The following is a 16,094-nucleotide window of genomic DNA, read 5'->3' on the forward strand; positions in this document are numbered from 1 at the left end:
GGACTCTCTCCAGTTCCAGCACATCCTTTCTGAGGACTGGTGACCAGAACTGGACAGAATACTCCAGATGTGGGTGGACCAGAGTTTTATAAAGTGGTAGGATTATAGTTTTATCTCTGGAATAAATCCCCTTCCTTATGCATGCTAATATTCTGCCGGCTTTGGCAGCTGCAGCTTCACATTGCATGCTGCATCTCCATCCTGGATTCCCCCAGACGTACCCCCCCCCCAAAGCGTATTTTGCGTTCATGTTTTTAGTCCCCAAGTGCAATACCTTACATTTCTCTACATTAAACCTCATTTGCCATGTAATTGTCCACTCTGTTATTTTGTTCAGGTCATTCTGTAAGATTTCTATATCTTGATGAGAAGTTATTGGCCTGCCTATTTTTGTGTCATCCGCAAAAACTGAGATTGAGCTAATGATCCCGTCCTCAATGTTATTTATGAATACATTGAACAAAATTGGTCCCAGGAATGAGCCTTGTGGTACCCCACTCACCACTCCAGACCAGTCTGAGTACGCGTTATTTATTGCCACCCTTTGGACACGCCCCTGTAACCAGTTTTCTATCCAAGAACAAACCCTGTGGTCGATGCCTGCAGACCTTAGTTTGTAGATTAAAGCGGTAGTAAACTCAAAGTAAAAAAGAAAACCTGCAAGACAAAGGCATAATGAGCTAGTATGCATCACATACTAGCTCATTATGAAACACTTACCTTAGAACGAAGCCTGACACGTACCCCCGGACACCGCTGTGGGAGCTGACATGATCCCTCGGCGTCTCTTCCGGGTTCAGCGGCTCCGGCGCTGTGATTGGCCGGAGCCGCGATGACGTCACTCCCGCGCATGCGCGCGGGAGTCCTTTTCCGGCAATTTCCGGCAAGGAACTCTGAAGGTCCGCCGGACCTTCAGAGCGCATGTGCCGCACGTGTCAGCCGCTGTATGCAAAGCAAATATCTCCAAAACTGTGTAGGTTTAGGAGATATTAATTGTACCTACAGGTAAGCCTTATTATAGACATACCTGTAGTTAAAAGTAAAAAAAAGCGGTATACTACCGCTTTAAGCGTTTGTGGGGAACTTTATTTAATGCCTTAGCAAAATCCAGGTACACCTTATCCACAGGTCTCCCCCTATCTAGCTCACAGCTCACCTCCTCGTAAAATGTTAACAGATTGGTTTGACAAGAACGTCCTTTTGTAAACCCGTGCTGATTACTGCTTTTACTAAAGGAAGTGATGGATTTAATTCCCCGCTTTGCAGGAACACAAAATCCAACACTTTCCCCCTGTCGGAACTGAGCTCTGCCTTGTTTCCGTTCTGTGTCTCTGCCCGACGATCAGTGGGTGCCGGCGGACATCTATTGGCTGGCACGCGCTGGTTGGCTGGTGCTTTGTGAAATCACAGCACAGCCACGTGGGAAGTGCCAGATCACATACTAGGTACCCGATCCGGCACAGAGCGGGCTCCCTGCCATAGTATACGTACAGTGCACAAACGGTTAACCCACTGACCTAGTTGAAGACCACAAAGCATGATGCTAGGAGGAGAGAGCAGAGTGATAGTGAGATGAGTTTATAAGTGTGCTGCTTATCATTTCTGGTCATTTACATGCTGGGAGAGGGAACAAGACCTGTAGTAGTGAAAGGTAAGGTCCCCTCCTCCTGTGTAAATCTCAGCACTACATAGATATACAAATGCTTTAGCAAATAAAACATCTCTTATCTATGTATTTCTTCTGTGTATGCAGCTGTTTGCCTGGTTTTCAATAAAAAATAATCTTTCAGGCCGAGAACATTGTTCTGCTGGAGCTGGATATGCCAAGTCGTACAACTCGGGATTACGAAGGTCCAGCAGTGGCTCCCAAGGTCCAGGCTGCACTGGAAGCCGCCCTTCAGGACGAAGATGACATCCAAGTTGACGCCTCGACATTTGAAAGCATGGCCAATAAAAAGTCCAAAGCCAGGTAAGTAGAGGTCTGCTGGAAAATGTTTTTCCAGGGGTGTGAATGGAGGATTTTGGGGAGTAAAGAAGACCTAAAGTGATAAGTTTGGAGGGTCTACAGGAAAGATTAAAAGTGAACTGGTCAAGTTCTGGCACACAGAGGCCACCCTGTAGCAGTAAAGCTACAATAGGGCGGTTGTAAAGTTAGTAATAAAACAATATCTTGATTTTAAAAATGGTTGTCATACATATTCTTTCTCTGGTATTTCTAGGCCTAAGACTGGACGGCGGACCGGCCCTTCCCCCAGCCCCTCCGGATCCTCGCACTTCCCCCAGACAAGGGGTCTGGTTCCAAAGTAAACCTAAGCCCAGAACCAGGCCTGTGGACTCCTGACATGAAGTATTAGGACGGACAAAGTAGATGGATGAACTTTACATACGTAACACGAAGAAGACCTGACTCGGCACCGGAGGGGGAGACTGAGGCCTCCACTAACCAAACTCTAGAAATTAATTTCTCAATGCTGGAATCACTTGCGCTTTCTCAGGCCAACAGTAGAACTTTTGGTGGTCAGAATAACAATCGTAAGTGACGGTAATATGTCTAGCACCTAACTCTAGCAGATGTGGTAGCACGTTCTCGAGGCACAAGATCAGGCTTTCTCCGGCCTAAAACCGCGTGGATAGTGTGCAGGATGTCCCCTTAAAGTGCACACAAGAGAGTCGGCCATGTTGTGTTCCAAAGTAATATTTAGTAACCTCAACTATAAAGAATGCCGAGTTCTACGCCTCTGATGTCACTACGTCTTAGCCTGCTGATAGGCCTTACGTCAGCTCCGCACATAACGTGGCCACCTCTATCTTGTGTAGTACAGCCTGTACACTTTAAAACTTTATTGACAAACGGAAGAAGAGTTTACCGCTAGATACAACTCGGGAGTGACGTATGTACAAGCCTGAAGTGTTTACATACAAATTCCACTCTCTGCACTGATCTCTGTACCCTAACCTACGTTTATTGGTATTTATATCATTTTTTTATGACTTAGATGTATATTTAGTCTTCTTTTATAATGTAAATTAGTGGTTTTTGTTTTGTTCGAAGGCTGTTTCATGCCGTCCGATGGTGACTTTTATCCCCGCGTCATTACTCGGTAATCCTAACGCATCATCCTGAGCCGTTATTGGCTGTGGAGGGTCCCAAACTCGGAGCAATACAGACATCAGTCCTGTTGACTGGATTCTATCAGGCCAAATGTTTTGGAGTTTGCGGAAACGGTTAGTCATTAGGGGTCAGATGTTTTTTTTTAATATGATTTGGACAAGGCATGGTTAGAATTAATGTCAGGATAATTTTTGGGGAGACTTCCCTAAAACCCAAGTCCAGCTTTAATTAAAAATAAAATAACTGTCACCGCAGTACTCCCCTCTTCTATCCTGCAGCCCCCCGCTTAATGGTCCAGTGCTGCTTTGGGTTGAAGGACACCCAGTGCTGCTTTGGGTTGAAGGACACCCAGTGCCGCTTTGGGTTGAAGGAAACCCAGTGCCACTTTGGGTTGATTGACACCCAGTGCCGCTTTGGGTTGACTGACACCCAGTGGCGCTTTGGGTTGAAGGACACCCAGTGGCGCTTTGGGTTGAAGGACACCCAGTGGCGCTTTGGGTTGAAGGACACCCAGTGGCGCTTTGGGTTGAAGGACACCCAGTGGCGCTTTGGGTTGAAGGACACCCAGTGGCGCTTTGGGTTGAAGGACACCCAGTGGTGCTTTGGGTTGAAGGACACCCAGTGGCGCTTTGGGTTGAAGGACACCCAGTGGCGCTTTGGGTTGACTGACACCCAGTGGCGCTTTGGGTTGACTGACACCCAGTGCCGCTTTGGGTTGACTGACATCCAGTGCCGCTTTGGGTTGACTGACACCCAATGCTGCTTTGGGGTGAATGGGGAATTGTCCCTAAAACCCAAGTCCAGCTTAAATTTAAAAAAATAAAATAACTCTCGCCACAGCACTCCCCTCTTCTATGCCGCAGCCCCCCGCTCCATGGTTCAGTGCTGCTTTGGGTTGAATGACACCCAGAATCATTTAACCCACTTCCTGTGCACCCAGGGTGTCGGCGACACGCCCTCTGGGGATACATCATCACACTAACAGAAGAATTATGGAAGGGATGGCGCTAACGTCATTTTGTGGCACGGTTCCCTGCAGCATTTAGGGCCACCAACACCAAAGGAAGAAGAAAAACACTTTTCATGTCACATGACCAGACACAAGGCCAATGGAAAAAGATAAGTAATCAGGTTCTCTGCAGTATTCAGGACCACCAACTGCTGAGGACAGACAAGGTTCTCCCGAGTCAATGCTTACTAAAAGATATAGACAGTTATCACCGAAAAAATCCAACGCGTTTTGGCTGTCAGGCCTTAGTCATGGAGCTGAGGATTGAAGAAAGGTAGCAGCACCACTACACCTGTTTGCATTGGTTTCAGTTGGTAGGATTCTCCTCTATTCCCATTGTGATGACAACTGTAAAATTTTGAATTTTCCATCATTATTAATGGTCACCCTGCTAAATACAGAGGGGAGAGGATCTCCCCATCGGGCACAGCAATAAATACATGACGGGTTCTGACTCCTCCACAGTCCATCCAGAACTTTAAAAAGAAGTCTGTATCCATTGGCATGGGGTCTCCAGGCTTTTTTTTGAACGCAGGGCCAGTTTACCGTCCTTTAGACTTTAGGGAGGCCGGACTGTGGCCAGTGGGAGTAGAAAATGTCCCATCATCAGTGGGAGTAAACAATACCCCATCTTTGATGTCAGTGGGAGAAATTGTGCCCCATTATTGGTGTTAGTGGGAGGAATAGTGCCCCATTGTTGGTTTCAGTGGGAGGAATAGTGCCCCATGTTTAGGGTCAGTGGGAAGAACAGTGCCTCATGGGTGGGGTCAGTGGAAGGAATAGTGCCCCATGGTTGGGGTCAGTGGAAGGAATAGTGCCCCATGGTTGGGGTCAGTGGGAGGAATAGTGCCCCATGGTTGGGGTCAGTGGGAGGAATAGTGCCCCATGGTTGGTGTCAGTGGGAAGAATAGTGCCCCATGGTTGATGCCGGTTGGAGGAATAGTGCCCCATCAATAGTGTCACTGGGCCCCATTGCTGGTCTCATTGGGAAGAATTGTGCCCCATTGTTGGTCTTATTGGGAGAAATTGTGCCCCATTATTGGTGTTACTGGGCCCCATTGTTGGTCTCATTGGGAGGAATCGTGCCCCATCCATGTAATTGAGCCCCATTATTGGTGTCATTGGAAGGAATTGAGCCCCATTGTTGGTGTCATTGGAAGGAATTGTGCCCCAACATTCATGTCATCAGGCCAAATTGTTGGTGTCATTGGGAGGAATTGTGCCCCATTATTTGGGTCATTTGGAGGAAATGTGCCCTATCATTATCCCCGTTGTTGGTCTCATTGGGTTGAACTGTACCCCATCATTGGTGTCATTGGGCCCCATTGTTGGTGTCATTGGGAAGAATTGTGCACCTTTGTAGGTGTCAGATGGGGGGGAATTTTGCTATATTGCTTGTGTCAGTAGATGAAATAGTGCCCCAAGGGCCAGATAAAAGCAAGTAAGGGCTACACCTGGCCCCCAGGCCGCAGTTTGGAGACCACTGTCCTATAGCATGAAATTGGATTGCATCTGTCAATGAACTAGCAGAAGCCAAACTCCCTGTTGTAGACTCCAGACATCCTGCTGGAATATGGTTTCTGCCGGCAAAAGACGCCTTGCCTTCTATCCTTAGGAAAAATAATGGGTTGTTTCCAGGTTTAGGGCTTGCATATAACAGGGTATATCAAGGGGGTATCCTGGGTATTCAGCATAGTAGTTTAAAGGGACTCTGAGACTTTGCACATTCAGGGTCCCTCTAAAGAGGAACTGCACTTTACTTTGCTAATACAAATTTTTAGCCGGGTAACAACTGTCCCTGTCTGCGATTTAAAAAATGCATGCTTACTAGTCCATGAAGGTTCAGCGTTGTCTGCTTGCTGTTAAAGTCCTCCATGCACCCCACTCCTAGTGCACTACCATCTTGAAATCTCTGTCCACACATGCAAAGACACACCGCAGGTCTGCCATGTATTTGGGACCTGGCAGACTTACGATGTGTCTGCGCATGCACAAAATACCGCAGGTCTGCCGGATCACTTGATACTTTATCATCGAGTAAAAGGCTGCGTCTTGAGATGTGAGGCACCGCAGAAGGCAGGGAGCTGATCTTTACATCAAGGAAGTAACATCATACACCAAATACATAACATAACCTCTAATGCCACCTCCCGGCGGCCCTATAGCCCCTGTTCACATTCACTGCAGCTTTGAAATTGTGCGACTTCATCTGAAATCGCATGTTTTCAAAGCCGCATCTCAGTGCGACTTTGAAGACAACTGTGCGGCTTCATGCACAGATGTCTATTCAAGTTGCACCTGAAATTGCCAAAAGTAGTGCATGTGATACTTTTTTAAATCGATGTAGCACCACAAAGTCGGCGTTGCACCGATTTGAACAGTGCGATTGCTGGCAATAGGATGCGACTTGTCATGCAATTTCACCTATCAAATCGCAAGACAAGTCCCTCCAATGTGAACGAGAACTTAGATGGGCATTAATGCCGGGCAGGCGATACATCGTCTGTATTATTGTGACCACTGTGGTTGGCTTTCACAGCAGTCACATGATGGGCAATTTATGCTGGGGAGTTGGGTGTTAAAGTGTTACTAAACCCATAACAGTAACATCAGTCTGTATATGCAGTAAAGCATACTTGTTATACTCACTGTGGAACCTAAGGGGTTAATCCTCTGCATTGTGTAAAAAGGTTGTTTGATCCTGTCTGCTCTAATCCTCCCTTTCTTCCACTGTCCTCAATCCATCTGCTGATAGAACAAAGCCTTGGTGGCAGTCTGCACATGCTTGGCTTGGTGTGTATTGCTAAATTTTTTTTTTTTTTTTTTTTGGGGGGGGGGGGGTGATCAGCACTCATGTGATCATCACAGGGTCAATCAGCACTGTCCAGACAGAAGGTCATGGGTCAAACAGCCTCATAGGACAGTCAGAGTAGAATGAAAACTCCTCCTACAAGCTCTAACCAGACACTGATAGAAGTGACACGACTGCTATATACTGCTGATGAGAAAATGTATTTAGCAGTTTATATTTACTAAAACTATTGCATTTCCATGTTCTGTGTACTGTGGGAGACCAGATATAGTGACTGCAGGCTCCTGGGGAGACCAGATATAGTGACCTCAGAGTCCTGGGAAGACCAGATATAGTGACTGCAGGCTCCTGGGGAGACCAGATATAGTGACTGCAGGCTCCTGGGGAGACCAGATATAGTGACCTCAGAGTCCTGGGAAGACCAGATATAGTGACTGCATGCTCCTGGGGAGACCAGATATAGTGACTGCAGGCTCCTGGGGAGACCAGATATAGTGACCTCAGAGTCCTGGGAAGACCAGATATAGTGACTGCAGGCTCCTGGGGAGACAAGATATAGTGACTGCAGGCTCCTGGGGGGACCAGATATAGTGACTGCAGGCTCCTGGGGAGACCAGATATAGTGACTGCAGGCTCCTGGGGAGACAAGATATAGTGACTGCAGGCTCCTGGGGGGACCAGATATAGTGACTGCAGGCTCCTGGGGAGACCAGATATAGTGACTGCAGGCTCCTGGGGAGACCAGATAAAGTGACTGCAGGCTCCTGGGAAGACCAGATATAGTGACTGCAGGCTCCTGGGGAAAGCAGATATAGTGACTGTAGGCTTCTGGGGAAGACCAGATATAGTGACTGCAGGCTCCTGGGGAGACCAGATAAAGTGACTGCAGGCTCCTGGGAAGACCAGATATAGTGACTGCAGGCTCCTGGGGAAAGCAGATATAGTGACTGTAGGCTCCTGGGGAAGACCAGATATAGTGACTGCAGGCTCCTGGGGAGACCAGATATAGTGACTGCAGGCTCCTGGGGAGACCAGATATAGTGACTGCAGGCTCCTGGGGAGACCAGATATAGTGACTGCAGGCTCCTGGGTTTAGTAACACTTTAATAGCAGGGAGGCAGTGCAGCTTCTATATCATGTGATCACTGTGATTGGCTCACAGCTCCCAATCAGAAGCCTTGACCGAGAGCTGTCGGTGAAAGCTCAGTCAGTGTGCTGGGAACACACAGCCTTCATGCCACCATACATGTGGCGGCTGGATATTAAAGACCACTTTCCTGCTGCCGCACATAAGCGGGGTGTGCAGATGAGAAGAGGTCCACTTTAGAGCTCCCCCCCCCCCCACCCTGACCCACTTACACTTGCCTTCGCTGCACTTTCCTGCTGCCAGATACCCGGTACTTCCGGGTACGTAGGAGCACATGACCTTCTCCCAGCATGCAATGTTCGGTCTTCCAACACCTCACTACAGTTATAAGCAGACGAAATGTGGAAATCAATATTTGCATCAGAAAAAGGTAATGAAATATAAATGTGAACTTTTTCTAGATATTTGATTTTAAATCATTTTGCACCTTGAATGTTCTTTTATCGAAAACGGAGAGATCTGCATATAACGGAACATCCTTCCCTTCACACTAAAGGCTGGATCCTGCAAGTGGCCACAAGAATTTTATCTGAATGATCCCATTGATTTTGTTCTATGTTGTTTGCAGTTGGTTGGTTGTTTGCAGTTGTCTTTGCCCATACATGCAGAGATCCTTCTCTGATCTTCTCATGTATGTCTGATCAGTAGATGTGTCCCGGAGGAGATATAAGGTAGGCTGCCCTGCAGATAGAAGATTCAGCTGCCATGTGGGCGTCTCATTTGGCTGGTTGTGAATGTTTTTGCACCAAGCAGACACCCCGTGCTAACCTCTCAGGGGAACAATGGTGATCAGCTGGAAGGTTCCATTTCCTATGATCAATCCTTCCCCCCCCCCCCCCCCCCCAAGAGCAGAAAGCTAGGGAGTGTCTGAAGAGCTCCTACACCAGGTTCTGGATAGAGCAGGGAAGGGTTTGAACCACGGTTGGGTTTTTATTGCAACCAGTGCCCTGATTGGAGTGATTTTCTTTCACTTCCTGTCAATACAGGAAGTGATGGGGAATCTCTCCAAAAATGAGGAAGGTTTCTATCAGGGGTCTCCAAACAAGGGGCCAGTTAACTGTCCTTCAGACTTTAGCGGGCTGGCCTTTGGCCATTGGGAGTAGATCATGCCCCAGACTTGGTGGTCAGTGGGAATTTTTACACAGCACCCCTGTGGTTAGGAGGAGGGGAAATATTGCCCCTATCATTGGTATCAGTGGGAGGAATAGTGCCCCATCATTGGTGTCAGTGGGAGGAATAGTGCCCCATCATTGGTATCAGTGGAAGGAATAGTGCCCCATCATTGGTGTCAGTGGGAGGAATAGTGCCCCATCATTGGTGTCAGTGGGAGGAATAGTGCCCCATCATTGGTGTCAGTGGGAGGAATAGTGCCCCTTCATTGGTAATAGTGGAAGGAATAGTGCCCCATCATTGGTGTCAGTGGGAGGAATAGTGCCCCTTCATTGGTATCAGTGGGAGCAATAGTGCCCCATCATTGGTGTCAGTGGGAGGAATAGTGCCCCTTTATTGGTATCAGTGGGAGGAATAGTGCCCCATCATTGGTATCAGTGGGAGGAATAGTGCCCCTTCATTGGTATCAGTGGGAGGAATAGTGCCCCATCATTGGTGTCAGTGGGAGGAATAGTGCCCCTTCATTGGTAATAGTGGAAGGAATAGTGCCCGCGTCACTGGTGTCAGTGGAAGGAATAGTGCCCCATTGGTATTATTGCGAGGAATAGTGCCCCATCGTTGGTGTCAGGGGGAATAATAGTACCCCATCATTGGTATCAGAGGGAGGAATAGTGCCCCATCAATGGTGCAAGTGGGAGGAATAGTGTCCCATCATTGGTATCAGTGGGAGGAATAGTGCCCCTTTATTTGTGTAATTGGGAGGAATAATGCCCCATCATTGGTGTCAGTGGAAGGAATGGTGCCGCATCATTGGTGTCAGTGGAAGAAATAGTGACCCAATCCTTGGTGTCAGTAGGAGGAATAGTGCCACCATCATTGGTTTTAGTGAAAGGAATAGTGCCCCTTCATTGTTAATAGTGGGAGGAATAGTGCCCCATGATTGATATCAGTGGAAGATATTGATGCCCCCATCATTGGTGTCATTGGGAGGAATTGTAACTTGCCATTGCTGTCAGTGAGAGGACTAGTGCCCCATCACTAGTATCAGTGGGGGGAATAGTGCCCCCATCATTGGTATTGGTGGGAGGAATAGTGCCCCCATCATTGGTATTGGTGGGAGGAATAGTGCCCCATCATTGGTGTTAGTGGGAGGAATAGTGCCCCATCATTAGTATCAGTGGGAGGAATAGTGCCCCATCATTAGTATCAGTGGGAGGAATAGTGCCCCATCATTAGTATCAGTGGGAGGAATAGTGCCCCATCATTAGTATCAGTGGGAGGAATAGTGCCCTGTCGTTGTTGATAGTATTAGGAATGGTGCCCCATCAGTGGTGTTAGAGGAAGAATCTGCGCCATTATTGGTGTCAGTGGGAGGAATAATACCACATTGTTGGTGTCCAAGAGAGGAATAGTGTCCCAAGGACTGGATTAGTGCTAGCAAAGGGCCGGAGTTTGGAGACCACTGGTTTAGAACATCCAACAGTGCTTTAATTCTGTGCATGCCCTCCTGCTGAAAACACTGCTCACCCCATTTCTTGGACGGGTGTCACAAGGTCAGGAATCCTAAATGTAAAAAAAAAAAAAAATGAGCTAAGGAAAGACTTTTAGGCCCACAAACGTGATTTTTCATTGGTTGAATCCTAACAGTAGAAGTGGACAACCGTTGTCTCAAATCTTGAGGCTCTTTAAGAACCAAATCCCCACACTGGCACCATGCAGACGGCTGGCAGCCAATGACGGTGGTCACCGGGTCCCTCAGACAGATGGTTAGGTGGATGCTGGACCTGTGCTGCGTAGTAAACCATTGCACCCTTCATGTAGTCGCCATTTTGCTGCTCTGTACTGTGAATGCACATTGTTGTTGAATGTTTCCATTGTCACACGGCACTTGCTTGCTCCTCAATCCGCTCTTCGCCCCCCGCCCTCCCCTATGCATGGTTTGCTCTTGCGTACTTTGAAGCCTGGAGTTGCGACGTTACAGGGAGGTGGCGCTCCTCCTCGGCCTTACACGAAGAAGCCATATACGCTGCGAATTTTCTACGATGCTACGCCGCAGTGTGCTGGCGACTTCCCATCCAGGAATAAGAAGCAGGAGGGAGATGTATTTATTTGTACTTTTGTCTATTGGTGAATGTAAATCTGAATAAAATCTCTTTACTGCAAGCTCTGCGTTGTCTTTATTTCAGGACGCGGTGACCGATGGTTTGATTTTTTTAGCGGATCGCCACCCCAATATAACCCACTGCAAATGGTAAAGTCCAGCTTCAGATAATAACTAAAATTAACCAAGAATCGTTAGTAATAGAAAACGTTCTGGCGTCAGACACACTGCGCAATCAACAAATTAACCACTTAAGCCCCGGAAGATTTTACCCCCTTCCTGACCAGGGCCTATTTTGCGATTCGGCACTGCGTGATTTTAACGAACAATTGCGCGGTCGTGCGACGCTGTACCTAAACGAATTTGGCGTCCTTTTTTTCCCACAAACAGAGCTTTCTTTTGGTGGTATTTGATCACCTGTGCGATTTTTTGATCATGCGCTATAAACAAAAAAAGAGCGTTAATTTTGCAAAAATAACAATATTTTTCACATTTTTTATATGAAATTCCCCCAAAAAAATGTGAAAATCAAAATTTTTTAACATTTTAGGCCAATTTTTTTTTTTTTACCATATGTTTGGTAAAAAAAATCTCAAAAAGCGTATTTTGATTGGTTTGCGCAAAAGTTATTGCGTTTACTAACAAACGGAAATATTTTTGTCATTTTTGTTTTTTTAAGGCGTAATGCAGCGATCTGCGATTTTTTTTTTTGCGAGACTGCGACATTGCGGCAGACAGATCGGACCCTTGACTGACATTTTTGACACTTTTGGGGTTACCAGTGACATTACTGCAGTAATCAGTGCTAAATATATGCACTGTTACTGTAAAAATTACACTGGCAGTGAAGGAGTTAGCTGTATTGGAGAGGGAGGGGTTAAGTGTGGGCGTGATTCTAACTGTGATTGGCTGTGGCTTGATGTGTAAGAACAGAGATCAACGGTCCTACATAGTAGAACCGTATGATCTCCATTCTTACACAGGGGAGAATGACAGGCGGCTTTGTTTACATTAGCCGCCTGCCTTTCTCCCGCTGTCACGGACGATCGCGAGTGCCCGGCGGACATCGGTTCCGCCGGGCACACGCGTGGGGGGGGTCCATGACCGAGTGGGAGCGCGCCTCCGGTGGCGCGCGCTCGCTCCCAAAACCCTACGTAGCCCTACGTCGCTCTGCCTGTGAGGGGCTGACTGCCGACGTAAATAGTCGTGCGGCAGTCGGCAAGTGGTTAAACAAAAATTATACTGTGCTAAAGGTATCGTGATACAAAACACCCCAATAAAGCAAAAAAAAAATGTTTGTGACAAAAAATATTATAAGTCTGTTTTAACCACTTCTGGACTGTAAGATTTTCCCCTTAAAGCGGAGTTCCGGCCTCAAATACCTTTTTTAACTAAAAATACCCCTATAATACTAATCCGTCGCCCTTTACAGAACCGCTATTCTCATACTTACAAGGTGTACAGTATTGGATTTTAGTCAAAATCTTACTTTTAAAAACGCTGTCTCTGCCATCTTGGATGTGGGCACTGAAGCTGCAGTGTAATCTGCTGTGTCCTTCTTCCTGATTCCAGGGATTCTGGGAGTTCTTCCTGATTCCAGCCTCCTGGGAATGATGACAAACAGCTCCCAGGATGCAGTGCAAAGGCGGAAGTGATGTCGGTGGCCGCGGCCACAGAGGGGGGAGAAGGAGAAAGTACAATCAAAAATGCCCTGAAAATAAGATAAGGGACCCCGGAAAAAAATTGAAAATGCCCAATTGTTGATCAGCATAGCGAGCACTCCAGGAATCACTAAAGTTGCAAAATAGGCCGGAACTACGACCAGGCCATTTTTTTTTATTCGGCACTGCGTTATTTTAACCACTTAAGCCCCGGAAGATTTTACCCCCATTCCGACCAGGGGGTATTTTGCGATTCGGCACTGCGTGAATTTAACGCACAATTGCGCGGTCGTGCGACGCTGTACCTAAACGAATTTGACGTCCTTTTTTTCCCACAAACAGAGCTTTCTTTTGGTGGTATTTGATCACCTGTGCGATTTTTTGATCACGCGCTATAAACAAAAAAAGAGCGTCAATTTTGCAAAAATAGCAATATTTTTCACATTTTTTTATATGAAATTCCCCCCAAAAAAATGTAAAAATCAAAATTTTTAAAAATTTTCGGCCAATTTATTTTATGCTACCTATGTTTGGTAAAAAAAATCGCAAAAAGCGTATTTTGATTGGTTTGCGCAAAAGTTATCGCGTTTACTAACAAAGGGAAAGATTTTTGTCATTTTTGTTGTTTTTTTTTTTAACGCGTAATGGCGGCGATCTGCGATTTTTTTGCGGTACTGCGACATTGCGGCGGACAGATCGGACCCTTGACTGACATTTTTGACACTTTTGGGGTTACCAGTGACATTTCTACAGTAATCAGTGCTATACATATGCACTGTTACTGTAAAAATACACTGGTAGTGAAGGGGTTAACTTTATTTGGAAGGGAGGGGCTGTGTGTGTCCCTAGGGGCGTGGTTTCTACTGTGATTGGCTGTGGCTCTAGCTGTAAGGACACTGATCAACGGATCTACATACCAGATCCGTTTTATCAGTGTCTTTGCAGCGAGGAGAATGACAGGCAGTTTGTTTACACAAGCTGCCTGACATTCTCCCTCTCCCCCGCCGATCGCCGAGTGACCGGCGGACATCGGGTCCGCTGGTCACACACGCGGGGGGGTCCGTGACCACGCGGGAGCGGGAGCGCGCCCCGGGGGGCGCGCGCTCGCTCCCTAGACCCTCACAAGCAAACAACGTAGCCCTACGTTAGTTTGCCTGTGAGGGGCTGACCGCCGACGTAGATAGTCGTGCGGCGGTCGGCAAGTGGTTAATGGAGAATTGTGTGCCTAAATAAAATGAATATCCTTTTTTTCCCACAAACAGAGCTTTCTTTTGGTGGTATTTGATCACCTGTGCGATTTTTTTTTTTTTTTTTTTTTTTTTTTTTTTTGCACTATAAACAAAAAAAGAGCGACAATTTTGAAAAAAAAACTATTTTTCAAATTCTGTTATATAACATTTTCAAAAAAAAAATTTAAAAACCTAAATTTGTAATCATTTTAGGACAATGTATTCTGGTACATATTTCTGGTAAAAAAATAAATCCCAATAAGCGTATTTTGATTGGTTTGCACACAAATTATCGCATCTACAAACTAGGGGAAGGATTTATGTAATTTTTTATTTATTTATTTATTTTTTTTACTAGTAATGGCGGCGATCTGCAATTTTAGCGGGACTGCGACTTTGCGGCGGACAGATCGGACCCCTAACTGACATTTTTGTCACTTTTGGGGGGACCAGTGACATTACTACAGTAATCAGTGCTAAAAATATGCACTGTTACTATAATAATGACACTGGCAGGGAAGAGGTTAACCCAGGGGCAATCAAAGGTTTAAGTGTGAGCCTAGGGGAGTGTTTTCTAACTGTGGGGTGGGGGGACTTATAATATCAACACAGAGACCCGTGATCCTAAATAGGAGGAACACAGGGGCTCTGTGTTGATAGGAGAGAGAAAAATGGTCTGCTGTGTTTACAACAGCAGACCGCCGTTCTCTCTTCACAGGGAGCAACCGCAGGTGCCCGGCGGCAATCACAACCGCCAACCCCACGCCTCAGGTTCCCCTTTGGCGAGTGGGCGCAGGCACGCCCTCAGGATCGCTGCCAAGAACCGTTGTGCAGGTACGGCGATTAGCAGGAACCTGCCGCCGTAAAACTGCGGCGGCTGGTCGGCAAGTAGGTAATTGTGCAAAAATGAAGACCACAGCGCCAATCAGAAAGTGTGCGCACCGCTGTGTAGTGAAAGGTATCAGAAAGCTTCTATGTTCACCACATGGGCCATCACCAGTAGTTGGGTTGACTCTTAGCAGTGCCTCTGGACTCTATTACGGTCAGATTGGCCTGCAAACAGTATCTCCGTGTTCAATGCTAAGATCCAGGTAATTACATCAGATCCTCATGATACACTATATTATAAAAAGTATTGGGACGCCTGACTTTACACACACATGAACTTTAATGGCATCCCAGTCTTAGTCGGTAGGGTTAAATATTGAGTTGGCCCACCCTTTGCAGCTATAACAGCTTCAACTCTTCTGGGAAGGCTGTCCACAAGGTTTAGGAGTGTCTATGGGAATGTTTGACCATTCCTCCAGAAGCGCATTTGTGAGGTCAGGCACTGATGTTGGACGAGAAGGCCTGGCTCGCAGTCTCCGATCTAATCCATCCCAAAGGTGTTTCATCGGGTTGAGGTCAGGACTCTGTGCAGGCCAGTCAAGTCCCTCCACCCCAAACTCGCTCATCCATGTCTTGATGGACCTTGCTTTGTGCACTGGTGCGCAGTCATGTTGGAACAGGAAGGGGCCATCCCCAAACTCTTCCCACAAAGTTGGGAGCATGAAATTGTCCAAAATGTCTTGGTATGCTGAAGCCTTCACTTCACTGGAACTAAGGGGCCAAGCCCAACCCCTGAAAAACAACCTCACACCATAACCCCCCCTCCACCAAATGATTTGGACCAGTGCACAAAGCAAGGTCCATAAAGACATGGATGAGATGGGACTTGTAGTTTTCCCATTCACAGATCCATACGCTAAATTCAAAAGAAAACAGAAGGTTGTATGTAGAAGATTCCAGCGATTCAGGTAAATGGGGGGAAGCGGGTCGATTTGAAGGTGAGTGGGTTGGGGAGTGCGACCATGTTTCACGTTAAGCCCTGAATATGGGTGTAACATGCAACATGAACCTGAAGTAAGAGTTAA

General features: G+C 46.8%; 1 protein-coding gene across 1 annotated transcript in view; it reads left to right on the plus strand.

The window, feature by feature from the left end:
• Positions 1–3,192, plus strand: part of KIF3B (kinesin family member 3B) — a 25,254-nt gene extending 22,062 nt beyond the window's left edge. Inside the window, exons 8-9 of the mRNA XM_082271214.1 lie at positions 1,791–1,969; positions 2,220–3,192. Of these exons, the coding sequence (XP_082127340.1) occupies positions 1,791–1,969; positions 2,220–2,307 (267 nt within the window). The 3' untranslated portion in view covers positions 2,308–3,192. The remainder of the gene's footprint in view (positions 1–1,790; positions 1,970–2,219) is intronic.
• The last annotated feature ends 12,902 nt before the right edge of the window (positions 3,193–16,094 follow it).

Source organism: Pelophylax lessonae, assembly GCF_965119305.1.
Source record: "Pelophylax lessonae genome assembly, chromosome: 11".
Classification (NCBI taxonomy): Eukaryota; Metazoa; Chordata; class Amphibia; order Anura; family Ranidae; genus Pelophylax; species Pelophylax lessonae.